Raw genomic sequence first — 19,771 nt, 5'->3', positions numbered from 1 at the left:
CTGGCTGTGTGTTTATGGTTGCTCTGTTTAAAAAATTAAACCAAAGCATAATGCTGCCGTTTCCATGGGGATGTTGTGTTTTTAACATCTCCACATGTTCTTAGGTCTTCGTTTTGTTTACATAACAGCTGGATTGAAGCTGAGATTAAATCGCACACAGGTGCTTTATGTAAGAATTTGCTAAATTTGCAACATTTCAGATTTGAAACCATCTATTTCCCTTAGACTTCACTATTACCCATTGCTTTGTGTTAGTATATCTCAAAGACATTTGTTGTTTTTTAATGTGACAAAAAGGAAAAAAGTAAATTCCTGGGTGAAACCCAGAAATGTGAATGCAAAGTCTTGGGAAAACATTATAAATGTTTTGTGTTGGATTCCGGTTTTATTTCATGACCTGATCCTAGATATTTACTTCTAATTTCCCATTCAGTGTATGGATTACGTCTCGGTCTCGGTTTGCAGTGAAATGTAGTTCTTATTATCTGAAACCGACTGAATTACAGTGAGCCAAATGTCTGGTGACCTAGATAGAAATTGGCTGTCACTCTGAATTAGTCTTGAGAGTGCCACATGATGACAAGGTCAGGGATGCATTTAAAGTCTCTCCAGGATGACTGTTTGAAGCCTAAAATAGCAGCGGAAATGCTGTTTTTATTCGACCCGCTGCTTAAAATTTTAGGCTGGCGCTGCCACGCTTTGAGATCGATCTCAGGAGGCTCCAGATGAAAAGCGCGAGCAGGTCCGGCGCTCGTCTAGAATCACTTGAAAGATTCATATGTAGTTTTGCTCTCTGAGCTGCTGGTGCTCTTTTATTATTTTACGCCTCTGCGAACGTGCAGGAAAATGAAGAGGAGATGATAGAAAAAGAGAAAAACTTTTATTGATTCATTCAAATAAAACTCTGTATAGTCATCCACACGTCATTCGATAAACAGTGGCACGAGAATAGATAGATATATATAAAGACAGAAAAGTAAGGCAAGTTTGTTTACAAAAAAGCGTGATCCCGAGATCGATATGACTGTGAAATTAAAAAGGCACAAGGTTTACTGTAGATAATTTATGTATACATTTATCAAAGAAGACCATGCAGGCACATCAGGACGGAAGGGGGTTGGTCTCAAGTTGAACGAGTCAAACTTATTCCTCCTGGTTTTACTAAGATCATGATATGGGGATTTTAATGGTGTTTTGGGCCTGAGACGGAAGACAAAATACTGACTGGAGGTAAGCTGTATTTAAGTCTGAGTTGTCTGGAAACAACTGAAATAATTCAGTATGGCTTCAGAAGATTCCCCTTAGATTCAGTTTCTAAAACGGAAATAAAAGTCACTTGAATTAAACATCAGTCTTTGGTTTAAAAAAAAAATAAATAAAAAAAGTCAAGTCAGAGGATCACTTTCGAGATGGAACCAGCAGGGGGCAGCAGAGCACCACAGCGCTGCTTTAAGTCCCGTAAGAAAAGAGGATTTTGATGGGCAAAAGTGAACAGCACAAAAAGCAAGATGTAATCAAAGATCAAAATCAAAACAAAGCGAGGATCGAGTTTGGTGTTTGCTGGAAGATCAAAAGCGGGGAAATGGATCTGAATCCATTGTTGGCACCTCATCACAGGAGGGGGACGGGGGATTTATTCTCCGTCGAAGGAGAGCCATCTTCTCAGAGCATGAACGATTGAGTGTGTTTGAAATCCTGGGGCTGACGAGGGATAGAAGCAAAAAATAATTCATGTCTGAGTGATCAGAATCTAAAGAAGAGGAGCAGTAGACGGGGAGGACACTTACTTCTTGGGGAGGGGGGACGTAGTTGACGTTGGACCTGAAAGACAAAGCCAACGTGAGGACAGCAGACAGCTGCGTTCTGACTCATACTATACATACATCGTACAAGGAACAGAGCGAAAGGCACCTCTGAGTCAAGATTTAATGGAGCACAACGAAGAGCGTAATAGATAGAAACCACAATCTGCTATTTTGTGCCTCCAAACAAACCCTTCTCTGTTTTTAATGCTTCTTTTGTGATAATTGAGTAGTTTTATTTAATCATAAAAATGTTCCAACTCTACACACAAGTTAAGTTTTCAGTTAAATCTACTGGTATTTGCAAAACTTCTGGAGAAACCGCCTGTTTTCAGCCTGTAAATGATTCCATTTGTAAGTAACCATAGTGGCACAGAGGTGAAAGTTTTAAATTTCTTAAAATGTAGGTCGGATACGTGGTAATAATGCACGTGGAGTGTCTGAGCAAAAGCAGAATAAAACATAATCAGGAAATTACAGACAAATGGCGTCTTAAATACGGCTTTCCGTTCCAGGTAAGATACTGACTACCCACAGCTCTCACACACTGCCCCGTTTTAAACAAAGATGTCTATTATCTTGTCAATCTGTCACATTCACTGCACACTTTAACTTTAATGAAGCAGGTAAATTTTTTAGTAGACTCATTAACATTTCTACCTGACTTCATAAATATTACATTTGTTATTTAATAATGTACAGATGCCAAAGTTGATGCGATGAATTATTCAGATTCGGTGATTGTTTAGACTTGAGGGAGTCTGGTTTTACATTATGACCCGAAGCTAAAGTTTCTCCTGAACTTTAGGGAAAATAATTAGATATTTCCGTCTTGAACGTTGGACTAAAATGATGACAACGGAGGTTTATTTCTCTTCCATTGCAGGATGTTCCTGCCTCTTCCGTGTGTTCAATATGCAGCCAGCTTGCAGGACCAGAGGAAACAAAGAAACGACTCCAACAGTAAAAGAAATCAGCTTAGCAGCAAGTAATTAACACCTTATCTCGTTAGTTTAATCCAAACAAAACGGCCGTGGCCACGATTTATTTCCCCAGCGGAGAGACAGAGAGGGGGAGGACGTTTCTCGACGGCGTTCAGCCGTTTCCTGGAGTCGGTGCCGGTAATGAGATTTAAACTCTTCTGGCTGTAAATTTGTCCTCGTGTTTCACTCACGTGTCGTCCGCTCTGTGTAGGGTTTGGCTGCTGATGTGGGCCGCGCCGTGACACTGGGAGATCCAAAACGACCTGCGGGGTATCAGGTTGGCGACTTTAACAAGAGCGGGCTCGTGTTGCACAGCACACCATGCGGGAGTTTTGGAGGCAAGTCGTTCGCGGAAAGGTGTAGGGATGCGGGTTCACGCACCCGTCGGGTTCAAACAACTACGATCTTTAGCATTTTTACATCTAGACCAAAAATTGCAGCCTACTGGTGATGAAAACCCAACATTCAGTTTCTCTGAAAGTCATAACACTGCATCAAATGGAAAACATGGTTACTTTTGCACGTATTTGTGCATAAGTGTGGCGAAGAGCTTGTTTGCCTCTCTCCTTTTAACCAACAAAAAGTTTTCCTTTCACTAAACCTCCCATTAATCCCCTTCCATATTGTAGTTTGGGTTCAGCCAGTTACATTTTTTTTTCTTTTAAATCTGAGAAAGTGAGCTTGGAAGTTTTCAGTTGCTGAAAACCAAAACCATTACAATGCATTCTTGCAACTGAGATCATTTATTAGTAAGACAATTGAAATAGTTAGGAGTAGGTATGATGAGAGCATGTTAAGAAGCAGATAGTTAAAAAAGAAAAAAAAATCAGTTAATAGTGTTATGAGATGTAAATTCATTCAGAATAGTCATAGCTGTGAGTAACGCTCTGGCTCTGACTGCTGTTGAGCTTAGGTAAGACATTTACCATTTATAATTACTCCACAAAACCACTCTTAATCCTATTGAGTTAATGGAGACAGGAACTCTCCCCTGTAGTTTTCTCATCTAAAGGATGTTGCATAGTTGGACCATCTGCAGGTGTGAAGCGCAGAGACACTAGAACACATTAGATCCTGCAGCTCCGGTCACTCAGATCATCTCGGTGTGTTTTTGCAGTAAAGGCGACCACAACTGTTTGGATGTGGCACTTTTTTTTTTTTTTTTTTACTTTTGCACCACTGTTCTTTCTGCCCTTTGGATGTTCAAGTCGCCATGAGTAATTGCGTGCGTGTCGGCTGCTCAGTGCGATATCCCACCGATGTAATCCCAAGATAACAATAGAGACGGATTAAATAAAACAAAGATGAATACAGTTTGGCCTTTTCGTTCGTAGACAGATAATGACATCAGTTTTCCTGTGCAGATAGCTCCCGGTGGACTTAGCAGCATAATACCGTGATGTGAACACTCCTAAAGCCTTTAGTTGTCAAAGACGATGAATAAGCTGGATATTTTACTTCTCCAGTCTTGTTTTGTGATCTTTTTTTTTCTTTAATGGGAAAAAAGTTGATTTAACCAGGGTTTATTTCTGTTCTCTTCAGGTTTTCCACACAGGAAGTGCGTTGATGTTGCATGGCCTCCATCATATTTGTGAGATGTAAGGATACATATCATGCAAACCTGATCTTTCTAATCTTAACATACATTCTTTTTCCTCAAAGAGATTTTGTAGATCAAGTACAAGGATTCCTTGCCTCAGAGTTAAATTAGATTTTTCTTTGAAGATGTTTTGAATATAATTACTAGGCTATGGGAGCATTAATATTTTAATCTATATCTGATATGCATGGACGGAAGTTGACATCTTCTACAAAACGGTTTCTGTGGCGCTACAATAATGAGCAATTCAGACTAAAAGTGAATCATTTATAAGTATATGTCTATCCTAACACCGGCTCCGTCTTCCGTGTCCAGGATCCACTGATTTGACAGGACAATTATCAATATACATGAAAGTGGAATCATGTTAATAAAAATGTCACATCCTGCCTTTTTTTTTTTGGGCTTGAATTCTGTTTCTGTAAACACATTGGACCACAGGAGGAAAGAGAGACAAATTTGCTGTAGATTGTTTGGTAGAGATGTTTTTAATCCTGCAGAAATTGAAGGGAGATTATCCCCATTTCTGTACTGAAACATGTGTTCTGAACTTTTAGATTCAATTTTTTCAAAAGAGTATTAAAAATGGTAAAGCAGCAGTCACATTGAAGTATTATGGATATATGATTTTGTGTTGTTCCTTTTTGTCTGCTTCCAGAACGCGAGGAAGATGTCCTGGTCCATTCGGTGAATGTCAGTCTGTATGATTTGTAAGATTTGATCCTTTTCTTTATACTTAACAAAATGTGTTTATTTGTCAAGGTGAAACGTCCGAGGGGTTTTGATTGGGTCCAGTGACCAAAACGGAGCATTTTGTTGTGTTTAGAACAGGAAGGCTGAACATTTTTGCAGGGAAAGCTAATCGTCTCTGCAGGTTTTCCATGAGAACTAACTGGTAAGTAGTTGTCAGTTTGAGAATTTCTTCAAATACATGAAGTAAATAATTACATTTATTTGGTATGCCAGACTTTGAGGTGACGTATGAGAAAAGTTCTTACCTCCCTCTGTGTCCTTCTAGATGAGTCGTAGCCATGGTAAAAAAAAATAAAATAAAAAATTACCAATCAACATCATGTTAATAAATACAAAACTTCTATCTGCTGTTGGAGAAGACGCCTACGAGTCAACAAGCCGTTACGATGCAATAGCATCCCGCCGCAGCCACACACCACCAGCAGCAGGAAGACCACCACCACGGATCCCAGGATGACGGTCATGTTCACGTCCTCTACAAAACCAGAGAGACTTGAATTTTAGTCGGGGGAAACAGCCGGAGACCGTTACAGAGCAACCTTACCTATGGTCATGGGCTTGGCCTCACACATTTTGGGCGACCCCACGCCGTTGGACGCCAGGCAGCTGTAGCGACCGCTGTCCTCTTTGGTGACCGCTTTGAACTCCTGCAGAAAAGCAAAACTTCAACTAGGAATCCAGAAAATTAACTGCCTGGCAAAACTATATGTTACAGCCACAATGGATTTTACATAGTTATGTTTGAATCAAGTTTGTCTAACATTTTAGACCAAAAATAGTAAAAGAAAGTAAGGCAGAATGCCGCCGCTCACATTCTCACTAAAACCAGAAGCATGGAGCTGTTCTAAGATCCTTACTCTGGCTCCCTGTAGGTAATACACTTTAAAATACTTTTACCACCGAAATACATTAAAGATTTGTTGCGTCAACCTTCCAGACTCAGGTTGTGGCCTGCTCTGCATGCCGATAAGCAGGAACAAACTTCCAGAAGATGTAACCCTGAGTTCCTTTAGAGTAGAAACTCGTCTGTTTCGCGTGGTTTTAATGACGTAAAGCACTTTGAACTGCCTTGTTGCTGAACTGTGCTGCACAAATAAACTTGGACTCGGTTTGAAATGATGAAGCAAAAAAAGGTTCTATAAAGTACTGACTTAGATGGGCTGAATTTGAAAACATTTAAAATCCTGCATACGATAAACTGTCTTTAACCTCCGTTTAATAAGATACGGCTTTGAAGGAGACGGTTACAAACGCTCGAGCTGCCTTCTGTTTCTCCCCTAATCTGCATGCCGCCTCACCAGTATTCCCGTGTGGGAGTTGATTAGATAGGTCGCGTTGGCGTGACGGGGCTTGCTGATTGGCTTGTTGTCCTTGAACCAGGAGTACGTGGCGGGCGGGACGCTCTGTTGGTCCCGACAGCGCAGCTGGACCGCCGAGCCCGTCACGGCCGAGGCGGGGACTTCGCATGTGGGGGTTTGCGGGGGCACTGGGTGACAAAGTGAGGAAGAGTGAGCCAGAACTTTGGTTTGTCCAAAAACAAACAAACAAAAAAAGCACGGTTCACATTTCTTCCTTACCCAAGACGTTGAGGGTCACATTGGTCTCGCCCAGGCTGACCGTGTCCAGGGACGCGCTGATCTCGCAGCGGTACTCCCCGGCGTCCTCCTGGGTCACTCTGTGCAGGGTCACCGTCGCCCCGTCGATGGTGGCTCGGCCTTCGAAGGGACCTGGGAGGAATGTCGGAAGGTCTTGAATGGCTGAGAGCGTCGCAGGCGCTGGAGAAAGGCTTACCGATTTTTTTATTTTTTTTTCCCCCACAGTGGCAAATTCAGCTGCAGTTGACTTACTCAGAGCTGGTTATAAACTAAAAACAAGTGAAGTGAAATTGAACTGAAGGGATGTTTTCTCAGAGAATCCCAACTAAAGCGTCCAACTAAAATCGAAACCTAAAGTGACAAGGCTGCAGTTCTAGAGGTTATGAAACTGAGAACAGGACGGAGGATTTGGACCAAACTGCCTAGGACTAGGAGTCAGATAAAGTGACTAAAAAAATAAAACAATGAAATTACTGTCAAACATTTGTGCTGCTGTCATTTAAAAAAATGTAATACATATTTACAGAGGTCATTAGAGATCAAGAGGCCAGTGCACTATTACCAAAATCCTGCTAATTTGATGACAGGCAACTTTGACGACCTGTAAACATTGATCTTTAAAATTACAGAAACGTTTTTGCTGCACCAATAACATTTAATTCGAAGAAGGTGGAGGGACCGACTTCACTCAGGTTGATTTTTGTGATTGTTGCCATTTAAAATGACAGATTCTTCTTTTTCAGCTTGATCGTACAAAAAGTTCAATCTGCTGCACATAACCTTCCCCCAGAAAAGATGGGATTTTAAATTAAAGTGCCTGAAGAGTTAATGTACAAATAATAGAAAAAAATCATAATGTTCATTCAAGTTACCGTGGAGTTAAAATGCAAATGCTACAGGTTAGCATTACACATGCTTTCATCTCGCAGGTTTGGCTTTCAAGAGACGTCATGAAACGGGAAGCTAATGGGATTGGTCAAATTTGAAGAAAAGTTGGGAATGATGAGTGGATTTGCATTAATGATCCCAACTTAACTTCCCAGTTGGTGTGACGCATCGTCTTGGAGGACAGATCTTCCATCTACCAACCACCAGTCGTCATGGTTTTAGCATTCAGAGCTGAAGCTCAAATAAACGTGCTTCTTCTGCTCTCGAAAACACACAGGTGAGGGAATAACAAGCTGGTTCTTTATCAGGGAAGAAATTGTCACAGCTACCATCAAGCAAACGACACCACAAAAAGAAAGGCCACTCTCTTTGCGTGTTTTTATCGTCCCAGAGAAAAACTGCGTCCTTAATGAAGCAAGAGCCACAACTGGCTAATTAACCGGGGGAGGCGGCAGTAGGTCAAAGACAACCATTAACAGGGTCTGCCTGGTGAGAGTGTGTGTTCATTACAATTCAGCCTCAAAGGTGAGAGGTTAAACTTCTACCACACCACTGGCATTCATCAGTCAGGTGCATCTTAACAAATTAAGAGTATGAAACTTGATGATTAAATCAGCTTATCTGATGTATGGATGGGATTAAAACAAACCTCTGAAGCGTCCGTCGAAGTAAACGAAGGAGACTTCTTTTGCCTTCTTCTTCCACTCGATGCGCGGGTTCGGGTCTGTCTCCGTGTGGAACAGGCACGACAGCTCTGCGTCTGAAAGGCGGGAGAGCGTGACCAATCAGGGGCCTCCTCCACGGCGGCAAAGGATCAGTAGCATTTTAATGGCCTGATCTATTTATAGCCGCCCGGTTTACTGTCGTGAAGAAAGCAGACAGAGGCATTTCCTTCGCTTGTTTTTCCCCCCTGTCCTCACCTGAGAACTCCTCCACCTCCACCTTAGGTCTGTTGGTTGACACGGTTACAGGAACCGAAGGGGAACCTGGAGGAAGAACAAAAATGCAGGAGTAAGAAATTAATCAAAGTTCAACCAATCTCAGAAAACAAAATACAAAAAGCTCTGATTTTTGGGGGGCTAAATCAGAGCTTTAACCCAAAGCTCTTACCAAAACCTGACCAAAGACCCAAAGGTAAACAAACCAGGAGGCTACAAACGAATATCAGTACAAAAAGCTGACTGATAGTCACATCTTCTCCCAAACCAGGCTTCTTTTTTCACCTGTTGGTTTACTAAACATAACGTGCTTAACATGGATGCAGAGTTCAGTTTAGAGCTGGGTCACTTGGACAATTCCCACCTCCTTGCAACAATAAAGAGAACATTTACACTAAGTGAAGCACTGGATCATATTTCTGATGAAACGAAGGCGAAGGAAACAAAGTGGCATCATGATTCCAATGAGCAGGTTTCTGAGGATGATGAGCAACTTAAGGAAGCTGCTACAAAGGTCATCAGAATAACCCATGGGGTCATAAGGTTCAGTATGAGAAGGATTGTGACATGAAAACATGTTTTTATTTGTTCGTGCCATTGCCACTGAAGGCCTCTCTACATCGGTAGAGATATTTTCAGAGCAACAGTCTCCTGAACTAAACTGAAGGCATGAAATTTCAACAATGTTAGACAATCTGAAATACTAAAGTGACCAAAAAAAACTGAACTGTGACTGGCCTAACATCAGATTGAACTCGATTGAATGACTGTCAATGGTGTTGAATGTTTTCCACTGGCAGTTAAAGTGGTGACCACACTCATTGCTGAATGTCAATCGGCTGGAAACCTGCTGATTCTTAAAAACTGGTTAAACTGTGATTTTACTAAAGTACAATATCATCTGTGCAGAACGATAAAAGACCAATAAGCAATTTTACCCTGGTGAGTAACGGAGGTTTTTTCCTACCATTGTTCTTTCAAATGACAAATCTAAATTTATAAATAAGCAAGAGGCCTTTATTCAGTGGACCAGTTTCCTGTTAGTCTATGACTTCCTGAGCTGGCTCCACTGTTGCTCTGCTATACGTGCAGAATTGCTTCCCACTAAGTTTGTAACTTAGTTACTTTGTAACTTAGTTACTAAGTTAGTAGTCCTGTTAAGCTGCCTCAAGTTAAAGCATGTGGGACCGAGGCGGAAAGAGACCATCTAGAGGGAACTATGCATTTATTTGAGGCAAAATTAGGAGCCAGGCCGATGAGCTGCTCCACATTTATGAAAGGCGTTCACAGGCTTTAAGATCCAACTGGCAGATAAGGTTTTTGACTGTGTACACTTGGAATGACAGCTGTTTTCTGCTGTTTTATTACACTCTTCCTACCTTTTGGCTCAACTTTCCCTGCTTTCTTTAGCATCGCCTCTCTGTATGCAAGCAGCCTATTGTTCCCCAGCTTTGGTGCAGAACAGAAAGAAAGGGACTGGGATCTCTCAGGTTCAAGTCCTGGGAGCTGGCTGGTACAGGAAAAGGAAGTTCTCCTGACAACTTTATCTATATGAAGCAACAAGGTTATTCAATTTTCAAGCTTCCCTTCAGTTTTATGATAGTCTTAAAAGACAAAGTTGACAGCTTTCAGTTTGGTTGGCCCAGTCAATAAAGTGCTGTGCTTGTGGGTTCAAACCCCGGATGGGGAAATCTTCAACTACAGTCTGTGTAAAAATGTACTACAGCAAGAGGTAGACATGTTGCCACAGGAGTGGTAAATTAGTTTAACTTCCTATATCGATCGAACCCTTTACTTTGGCTTTCCAACTGTCTTAGCAGACAGACAGGCATCTGTTGAGCAGGTTGTTTGGTGCAGTCAGTAAAGTGCTGTGCTTTGAATCTGGTGATTGTGAGTTCAACCTCCAAGCATAAAGTGTGTGTGTGAAAATGTCTAGATGTGTCAAGGTCAGGTGGAGCCAGGATACCAGGGGAGTGCTGGAATGTTTCAACTTTAATTTTCTTTCTAAACCGTCGCTGTAGATTTCCAACAGTCTTAAGAGACAAACAGGCAACTGCTCAGCACGTTGTTTAGCGCCGTCAGTAAAGAATCCAGAAAGAACGTGTGTTTTGTCAACTGATGGCACCATTGACATCAGATGAGATAAATGCGCTATGAGACACTTCCAAAGCGTGGAAGACGGTGTGGTCTACAGGTTATGGCATCAGACACCAAGTGAGAAAGACAAGAGTTCAAATCCCAGTGAGAATTTGGAAAAAACTCCTGTTTTATCAACTGCAGTCAAAAGCACCATTGACAGCAGAAAAGATAAATGTCCTACGAGAAATGACTGCAGTGTATAAGATCATGTGGTCCACAGGTTATGGCATCAGACATCAAACATGAAGGATGAGGGTTCAAAGCCTGGAATGAATGTCTATTTTGTCAGCCTCTTCCAGTCAATGCTGACACCTGAAAAGATAAATGCACCACGAGAACGTTGTAAAGCGTAGAAGGTCATGTGGTCCACTGGTTAAGGCATCAGACCTCAGATACAAAGGATGTGGGTTCAAATCCTGATCTTGGTCTATTAATAAAGTAGATCTACATGATTAATTTGGGATTTTTAGATTAAAACCCACAAACTTTGTGATAATCAGTCAAACTTAAGGCCAATTTCTGCCTAAATATCTTTTTTTTACCATTCTATTTTGTCACTCCAGGAATGCACCGATTTCAAAGTTTTTTGCTGATACTGCCGATTTTCCTTTTTTGCTGCTTTTTAAGCAAAAACTCAAAAACAGGAATATCGGCAGTATCAGCAAAAAACTTTGAAATCGGTGCATTCCCAGAGTGACAAAATAGAATGGTAAAAAAAAGATATTTAAGCAGAAATTGGTCTTAATTTTGACTGATTATCATGAAGTTTGTGGGTTTTAATCTAAAAATCCCAAATTAATCATGTAGATCCACTTTATTATTGGACCAAGATTAGGATTTGAACCCACATCCTTTGTATCTGAGGTCTGATGCCTTAACCAGTGGACCACATGACCTTCTACACTTTGGAAGTTTCTCGTGGCGCATTTATCTTTTCAGGTGTCAGCATTGACTGGAAGAGGCTGACAAAATAGACATTCTTTCCAGGCTTTGAACCCTTGTCCTTCATACTTGGTGTCTGATGCCACAACCTGTGGACCACATGATCCTATACACTCCTAGAATTTCTTGTAGCACATTTATTTTTTCTGCTGTCAATGGTGACTGAACGAGGCTGACAGAATAGACATTCTTTCCAGAATTTGAACCATTTTGAACCATTATATATGAAACATGGAGCAACTTATTAGATGTGCAGTGATGGTTTTTGTGATGCCATTCATCAAAATGTAATGTTACTGGTTTTCTCAATTGTTTACTGGGTGGTGTTTTCATGACTGTGTAGTTTTGTGTCTTTATGATATAAAGCACTATGAACTGTCTTGTTGCTGAAATGTGATATACAAACAATCTTGAATGATAATTAAAACTCTGAAGAGCCTGTTTGCTTGCAGAGCATCTAATTAAATCAGTCAATCCAGGTGTGGTGGTGCAGGTAGTCACACCTTTAAACGGAGAGTCATTAGTTAAACCTGTCACTCAATGAGCAGTGAAACTACCCTGAAAGTCATTCATCTGTCACTTGTTACATGAAGATCTAAACACCTCAACATATGTCATCAAAAGTGTGAAAGATCATGTGGTCAACAGGTTAAAGCTTCAGACATCAAGTACGAAGGACAAGGGTTCAAATCCTGGAAAGAATGTCTATTTTGTCAGCCTCTTTCAGTCACTATTGACAGCAGAAAAGATAAATGTCCTACGAGAAATGTCTGCAGGGTATAAGATCATGTGGTTTACAGGTTATGGCATCAGACACCAAGTATGAAGGACAAGGGTTCAAATCCTGGAAAGAATGTCTATTTTGTCAGCCTCTTCCAGTCAATGCTGACACCTGAAAAGATAAATGCGCCACGAGAAACTTCCAAAGTGTAGAAGGTCATGTGGTCCACTGGTTAAGGCATCAGACCTCAGATACAAAGGATGTGGGTTCGAATCCTAATCTTGGTCCAATAATAAAGAGGATCTACATGATTAATTTGGGATTTTTAGATTAAAATCCACAAACGTCATGAAAATCAGTCAAAATTAAGGCCAATGTCTGCTTAAATATCTTTTTTTTACCATTCTATTTTGTCACTCTGGGAATGCACCGATTTCAAAGTTTTTTGCTGATACTGCCGATATTCCTGTTTTTGAGTTTTTGCTTAAAAAGCAGCAAAAAAGGAAAATCGGCAGTATCAGCAAAAAACTTTGAAATCGGTGCATTCCTGGAGTGACAAAATAGAATGGTAAAAAAAAGATATTTAGGCAGAAATTGGCCTTAGGTTTGACTGATTATCACAAAGTTTGTGGGTTTTAATCTAAAAATCCCAAATTAATCATGTAGATCTACTTTATTAATAGACCAAGGTCAGGATTTGAACCCACATCCTTCGTATCTGAGGTCTGACGCCTTAACCAGTGGACCACATGACCTTCTACGCTTTACAACTTTCTCGTGGTGCATTTATCTTTTCAGGTGTCAGCATTGACTGGAAGAGGCTGACAAAATAGACATTCTTTCCAGGCTTTGAACCCTCGTCCTTCATACTTGGTGTCTGATGCCATAACCTGTAAACCACATGATCTTATACCCTGCAGACATTTCTCGTAGGACATTTATCTTTTTTGCTGTCAATAGTGACTGAAAGAGGCTAACAAAATAGACATTCTTTCCAGGATTTGAACCCTTGTCCTTCGTACTTGATGTCTGAAGCTTTAACCTGTTGACCACATGATCTTTCACACTTTTAATGACATATGTTGAGGTGTTTAGATCTTCATGTAACAAGTGACAGATGAATGACTTTCAGGGTAGGTTCACTGCTCATTGAGTGACAGGTTTAACTAACGACTCTCCGTTTAAAGGTATGACTACCTGCACCACCACACCTGGATTGACTGATTTAATTAGATGCTCTGCAAGCAAACAGGCTCTTCAGAGTTTTAATTATCATTCAAGATTGTTTGTATATCACATTTCAGCAACAAGACAGTTCATAGTGCTTTATATCATAAAGACACAAAACTACAGTCATGAAAACACCACCCAGTAAACAATTGAGAAAACCAGTAACATTACATTTTGATGAATGGCATCACAAAAACCATCACTGCACATCTAATAAGTTGCTCCATGTTTCATATATAATGGTTCAAAATGGTTCAAATTCTGGAAAGAATGTCTATTCTGTCAGCCTCGTTCAGTCACCATTGACAGCAGAAAAAATAAATGTGCTACAAGAAATTCTAGGAGTGTATAGGATCATGTGGTCCACAGGTTGTGGCATCAGACACCAAGTATGAAGGACAAGGTTTAAAGCCTGGAAAGAATGTCTATTTTGTCAGCCTCTTCCAGTCAATGCTGACACCTGAAAAGATAAATGCACCACGAGAAAGTTGTAAAGCGTAGAAGGTCATGTGGTCCACAGGTTAAAGCATCAGACATCAAGTACGAAGGACAAGGGTTCAAATCCTGGAAAGAATGTCTATTTTGTCAGCCTCTTCCAGTCAATGCTGACACCTGAAAAGATAAATGCGCCACGAGAAACTTCCAAAGTGTAGAAGGTCATGTGGTCCACTGGTTAAGGCATCAGACCTCAGATACAAAGGATGTGGGTTCAAATCCTAATCTTGGTCCAATAATAAAGTGGATCTACATGATTAATTTGGGATTTTTAGATTAAAACCCACAAACTTCATGATAATCAGTCAAAATTAAGACCAATTTCTGCTTAAATATCTTTTTTTTACCATTCTATTTTGTCACTCTGGGAATGCACCGATTTCAAAGTTTTTTGCTGATACTGCCGATATTCCTGTTTTTGAGTTTTTGCTTAAAAAGCAGCAAAAAAGGAAAATCGGCAGTATCAGCAAAAAACTTTGAAATCGGTGCATTCCTGGAGTGACAAAATAGAATGGTAAAAAAAAGATATTTAGGCAGAAATTGGCCTTAAGTTTGACTGATTATCACAAAGTTTGTGGGTTTTAATCTAAAAATCCCAAATTAATCATGTAGATCTACTTTATTAATAGACCAAGATCAGGATTTGAACCCACATCCTTCGTATCTGAGGTCTGATGCCTTAACCAGTGGACCACATGACCTTCTACGCTTTACAACTTTCTCGTGGTGCATTTATCTTTTCAGGTGTCAGCATTGACTGGAAGAGGCTGACAAAATAGACATTCATTCTAGGCTTTGAACCCTCATCCTTCATGTTTGATGTCTGATGCCATAACCTGTGGACCACATGATCTTATACACTGCAGTCATTTCTCGTAGGACATTTATCTTTTCTGCTGTCAATGGTGCTTTTGACTGCAGTTGATAAAACAGGAGTTTTTTTCCAAATTCTCACTGAGATTTGAACTCTTGTCTTTCTCACTTGGTGTCTGATGCCATAACCTGTAGACCACACCGTCTTCCACGCTTTGGAAGTGTCTCATAGCGCATTTATCTCATCTGATGTCAATGGTGCCATCAGTTGACAAAACACACGTTCTTTCTGGATTCTTTACTGACGGCGCTAAACAACGTGCTGAGCAGTTGCCTGTTTGCCTCTTAAGACTGTTGGAAATCTACAGCGACGGTTTAGAAAGAAAATTAAAGTTGAAACATTCCAGCACTCCCTTGGTATCCTGGCTCCACCTGACCTTGACACATCTAGACATTTTCACACACACACTTTATGCTTGGAGGTTGAACTCACAATCACCAGATTCAAAGCACAGCACTTTACTGACTGCACCAAACAACCTGCTCAACAGATGCCTGTCTGTCTGCTAAGACAGTTGGAAAGCCAAAGTAAAGGGTTCGATCGATATAGGAAGTTAAACTAATTTACCACTCCTGTGGCAACATGTCTACCTCTTGCTGTAGTACATTTTTACACAGACTGTAGTTGAAGATTTCCCCATCCGGGGTTTGAACCCACAAGCACAGCACTTTATTAACTGGGCCAACCAAACTGAAAGCTGTCAACTTTGTCTTTTAAGACTATCATAAAACTGAAGGGAAGCTTGAAAATTGAATAACCTTGTTGCTTCATATAGATAAAGTTGTCAGGAGAACTTCCTTTTCCTGTACCAGCCAGCTCCCAGGACTTGAACCTGAGAGATCCCAGTCCCTTTCTTTCTGTTCTGCACCAAAGCTGGGGAACAATAGGCAGCTTGCATACAGAGAGGCGATGCTAAAGAAAGCAGGGAAAGTTGAGCCAAAAGGTAGGAAGAGTGTAATAAAACAGCAGAAAACAGCTGTCGTTCCAAGTGTACACAGTCAAAAACCTTATCTGCCAGTTGGATCTTAAAGCCTGTGAACGCCTTTCATAAATGTGGAGCAGCTCATCGGCCTGGCTCCTAATTTTCTGCAACGTTCCCTCTAGATGGTCTCTTTCCCCCCTCGGTCCGACATGCTTTAACTTCAGGCGGCTTAACAGGATTATTGTAACTTTGGCCCGTGTACCTCGACACCCTCGGGGAAGTGCGATCTCACCAAAGGAGGGGCGAGACGAGGAGGAAAGATGCAATCAGATTAAAAGGGGACAAGAATGAACGATCAAGGAGAGATGAGCGTCCCTAAGAATAGAATACAAATGGAGTGAAGGAGAGCGAGTTGCACTGAATGGAGGAAGGGAGGAAGGCGGAGGGGGGACAGGGGACTTAAGACCTGCAGGAGCATGAATAAAAGAGCGAGTGGGACTGAAGGGGAAAGAAATGGTCTCTGACAGGAGGAAGGAGAAATAGGAGAAAGTCTTGTTGTACAATGTGAGAGCAGGCCTGGTGCCACCTTTGAGGAGTGTGTCTGAAAAAACGAAAACATAGCAGAGATGACAAATGCCTGCACAGACACATTTGGAGAACAGGGAGAAAAGAGGCATTGCTTTGGATACCGACGACCTTTACAACCTCGATTTAACCGTGGAGGTGTTGACTGACTGCTTCTCTTGGCTGCAGAGGAATCTGTCCGTTTTTCAGTCTTGGTCAGTGAACTTGACATCAAGCGATCACAGGTCAGATGTAATATATATCTGACCTTTATAAATATCATTAAAGAATCAGATCCAATCGGCAGCATCCTGTCAGGGTGAGGCCACTGTTTGCATCCTAAACGACCCATGAAGAACTGAGGTGAGTTCAGGAAACAGGAAAAGAGACAGATACCCGCTAAGCCCAGTGTCTTTTGTCACCTTGGATCAAACAGATTCTTCCAACGAGAAAGAGTCAGAAAGTTGTTTCGGCGGATCTTGATAAGTTATGCATGTGCGTTGCAGCGGGAGGTCCCTGGTGATTTACCGATATAGCATCAAACAGGGGCCTCTGTGGTAATTAAAAATGCTCCTGCACTGTGAGCGCGTGGCATTAGCGTGAACCAAACACGGCGACGGCTTATGAGCTCAGAGGGACAGCCGCGTCTTGGCCGAGCAGAAAATAGAAGGACGGCACACTCCGGGCTTGGCTCTTCGACTCTCGTTACGAGAGTCCGTACAGGGTGTTACGAAGACCAGGCTGGGCGCTGGCAGGCCTGAGCCAGGGTCAGAAGCGTGGCGCGATGATAATTAAGGCACTTATTCAAATTAACAGGGAACAGATGAGAGAGGGAGGGAGACGGACCCAAAGGAAGTACCCTGTCTGGCTGCGCGATGGAGATAAAGTGGATGGCACGCGTTTTAAGGCTGCAGAGAAAAACAGGACGTGAACTCTACGCATTCACGCATGTGTGTGTGTGCGCTCCTGAACAAAGCCCGACTGTGTGAGCTCAACACAGGGAGCAACAGCTGTCTCAGGCAGGCACACCATGTGTGGGAGACAGAGATTGATATTTGGGATGGTGGCTCTCTTGCTACAAGGACACGCCCAGTCCTCCCTTGGTTTCGGCCGTGTGGCAGAAGACGAGGCCGAAAACCTACAGCTCTGAACTCTGCGGCCTGACAGGTGGCGAAATGTCACCGACACGGAGAAAAGTGTGCATCACTCACTCGCGCTTGTCTCCTCGTATCAGTCAAAGCATTTCCTCCTGCCTGGACGTCACCCCGGTTTCTCAAACAGGATAATCAGGAGGCATTCTGATTATCCTCTGTGTTTAAAATTACATTCTTATCTCCGCCTGCCTCATTGCAAACCTTCCTGTCTCCGGTAAGTCTCTGAGGAAAACCGCTGGTTTGAAGTAGCTTTTCACTGACCTCATGCAAACATCTGCCCCTTCTCTTGCCAACACCTTTGGACGCCAGTACAAGTTCAGGGCCAAACCTCTAGGAGCCCAGCCCAGGCGCTCTGATAAAACAACACACTCTCTCTCACCCAGCAACAAACGTCTAAATTTTAACTAAAGCATCTGCCTAGATTTTAAAGATACAACCTAGTTGTGCATCTTTGCTTTACCAACTAATGCACATTGACAATAAAAACACAGTCAGGCAACAAAATACAGATTTTTACTTCAGGATTTTACAGGTTTTTAAAAGGTACGTTGAAGAACAAACTGCTAATTTAGTTAGGGTTGATGACATCACACGAGGGACAAGAATCAAGACAATCAGTTGGATTTAGTTAAGGTAAACAGGCAGCTTTAAAATAAATAAATAAATAAAGTAGTAGAGTTAAGATTGAGTCGAGGTAGGGTTCCATGTTGCCTGTCTGAGCTGGAGTCTGACTCCGTTATGGATGCTGTCGTCGATGACGAGCTTGAAGCAGAACTTAAAGTGTTTGAAAAGAAAATTCTGTGTCCATCGGGCTGGTTGCCAAGGATACTCTCCATCTCCACCCATGAAATGTGTGACTTTAAAGTCTCGGCTTACTATACTCCAAGTCAACTGAACAGCTGGCGGCGATTGAGTGAATGAGTGGACGGTAGGGCTAACTGGTAGGATTGGGCTAATTTTACTGATTATTTTTTACAGCTGTAAATGCCATACAGAATAAACACAACCGCCTTTTAGGGAGATTTTTGGCAAATTAAAAAAAAATAGAAAGAAAAAACAAGAAAACGTACTGAAAAGTCTGATCGGCCGAATGTGCCTTTTGTGATGTCACCAGATGCATGTACACCTGAAAGCCTCGTTTCTTAAAAGGAAAGTATTTTAAATAAATTTGCAGCAGAACAAATTTTAACAAACAAAATCTGACCATGACATGTTAGAAAGCTGACAAACTGTGTCTAAATTGAGTTTGATTGATTTTCCAGAAAAAAAAGTCTGGCTGGTGCAGCTTTAAAAATAGGATCCTAACCCCCAAAGCGTTAAACTAATTGGCTGAGTGTTTATCTTAATCCAGCCAATGAAACCATCATAAATAACAGGATCGGTTCGGCTGCTGAGAGAGCCAGCGCTCCCTTTACATGTATACTTCTGGTTTCCACTTACATTGCATGAGTAAAATAACAATAGGAAGATACAGGGACGTCCCCTCCATTGTCGTCCACAACTCTGGCTGAGTCTCGGCTTCCGTGGACGGCGCGGGGGACGCAGATCGCGGAGCCTCGGCGTTCTTCTCACACTTGTTCACAACTCTCCGATCGTTCATCCAGGATCCAGGGAATAAACTGCCGTCCAGACCGGAGGTGGGTGAGGGGGGGAAGGGGAAGGAGAAGGCGACCGGACTGCCCCGGCGGGGAGCTGCTTTTACAGCGGGAAGAGCGGGGCGCAGCGTGCCGGCGGCGGAGACGTCGGGCAGGGAATGGCGAGCATCGGTCACCGTCTCGGACGCGAATCAATGTTCCGGCTTTTTTTTTTTTTCTTTCTCGTGCCGTGCTGTTTCGGTGCTGATTGAGATTGAGGTGGAGATGAGAGAGAGCGAGATAGAGAGAGAGAGAGAGAGAGAGAGAGAGAGAGAGAGAGAGAGAGAGAGGAGGGGGGGGGGGGCAGAGCGGAGGAGCGCTTAGAGCGCAGCGTCGTGTCCAAAGACGCGCACTGCACCGACGGGTGCTCCATCCTCACGCATGAACTTGATGTGGGTAAATGTTGGATAAAAATAGTCTACTCATTCAACTCTAATTTGCACAACTGTCGTATTTTTGATCAGTTAAAAAAAACACACACACACACACACAAAAGAAATCCACAAAAAACTAAAAATAAAAATAGATCCCTTGACG

General features: G+C 42.0%; 1 protein-coding gene across 4 annotated transcripts; it reads right to left on the bottom strand.

Annotated features, from left to right (window-relative positions):
• Positions 1-861: 861 nt before the first annotated feature.
• jam2a (junctional adhesion molecule 2a) lies at positions 862-19,478 on the bottom strand. 4 transcript variants are annotated; one of them, XR_004338382.1, is made up of 10 exons: positions 19,041-19,478; positions 8,542-8,607; positions 8,271-8,381; positions 6,716-6,865; positions 6,437-6,624; positions 5,683-5,785; positions 5,506-5,613; positions 5,384-5,396; positions 1,788-3,048; positions 862-1,701 (listed from the first exon to the last, which is right to left on the bottom strand). XR_004338382.1 is itself a non-coding variant. In XM_032556857.1 (10 exons), exons 1-10 carry the CDS (start codon positions 19,198-19,200, stop codon positions 1,663-1,665), a joined length of 972 nt encoding a protein of 323 aa, XP_032412748.1. In that variant the 5' UTR covers positions 19,201-19,476; the 3' UTR covers positions 862-1,662. The 4 variants fall into 4 exon arrangements, 2 of the variants coding, with proteins under 2 accessions (XP_032412748.1, XP_032412747.1); XR_004338381.1 differs by having other exon boundaries at positions 5,384-5,399; positions 19,041-19,477; XM_032556857.1 differs by having other exon boundaries at positions 1,788-1,821; positions 19,041-19,476.
• Between the last annotated feature and the right edge of the window lie 293 nt (positions 19,479-19,771).

Source organism: Xiphophorus hellerii, chromosome 24 (assembly GCF_003331165.1).
Source record: "Xiphophorus hellerii strain 12219 chromosome 24, Xiphophorus_hellerii-4.1, whole genome shotgun sequence".
Taxonomy (NCBI): Eukaryota; Metazoa; Chordata; class Actinopteri; order Cyprinodontiformes; family Poeciliidae; genus Xiphophorus; species Xiphophorus hellerii.
Note: the sequence above shows the minus strand (reverse complement) of the source record. Positions and strands in the feature narration are given on the sequence as shown.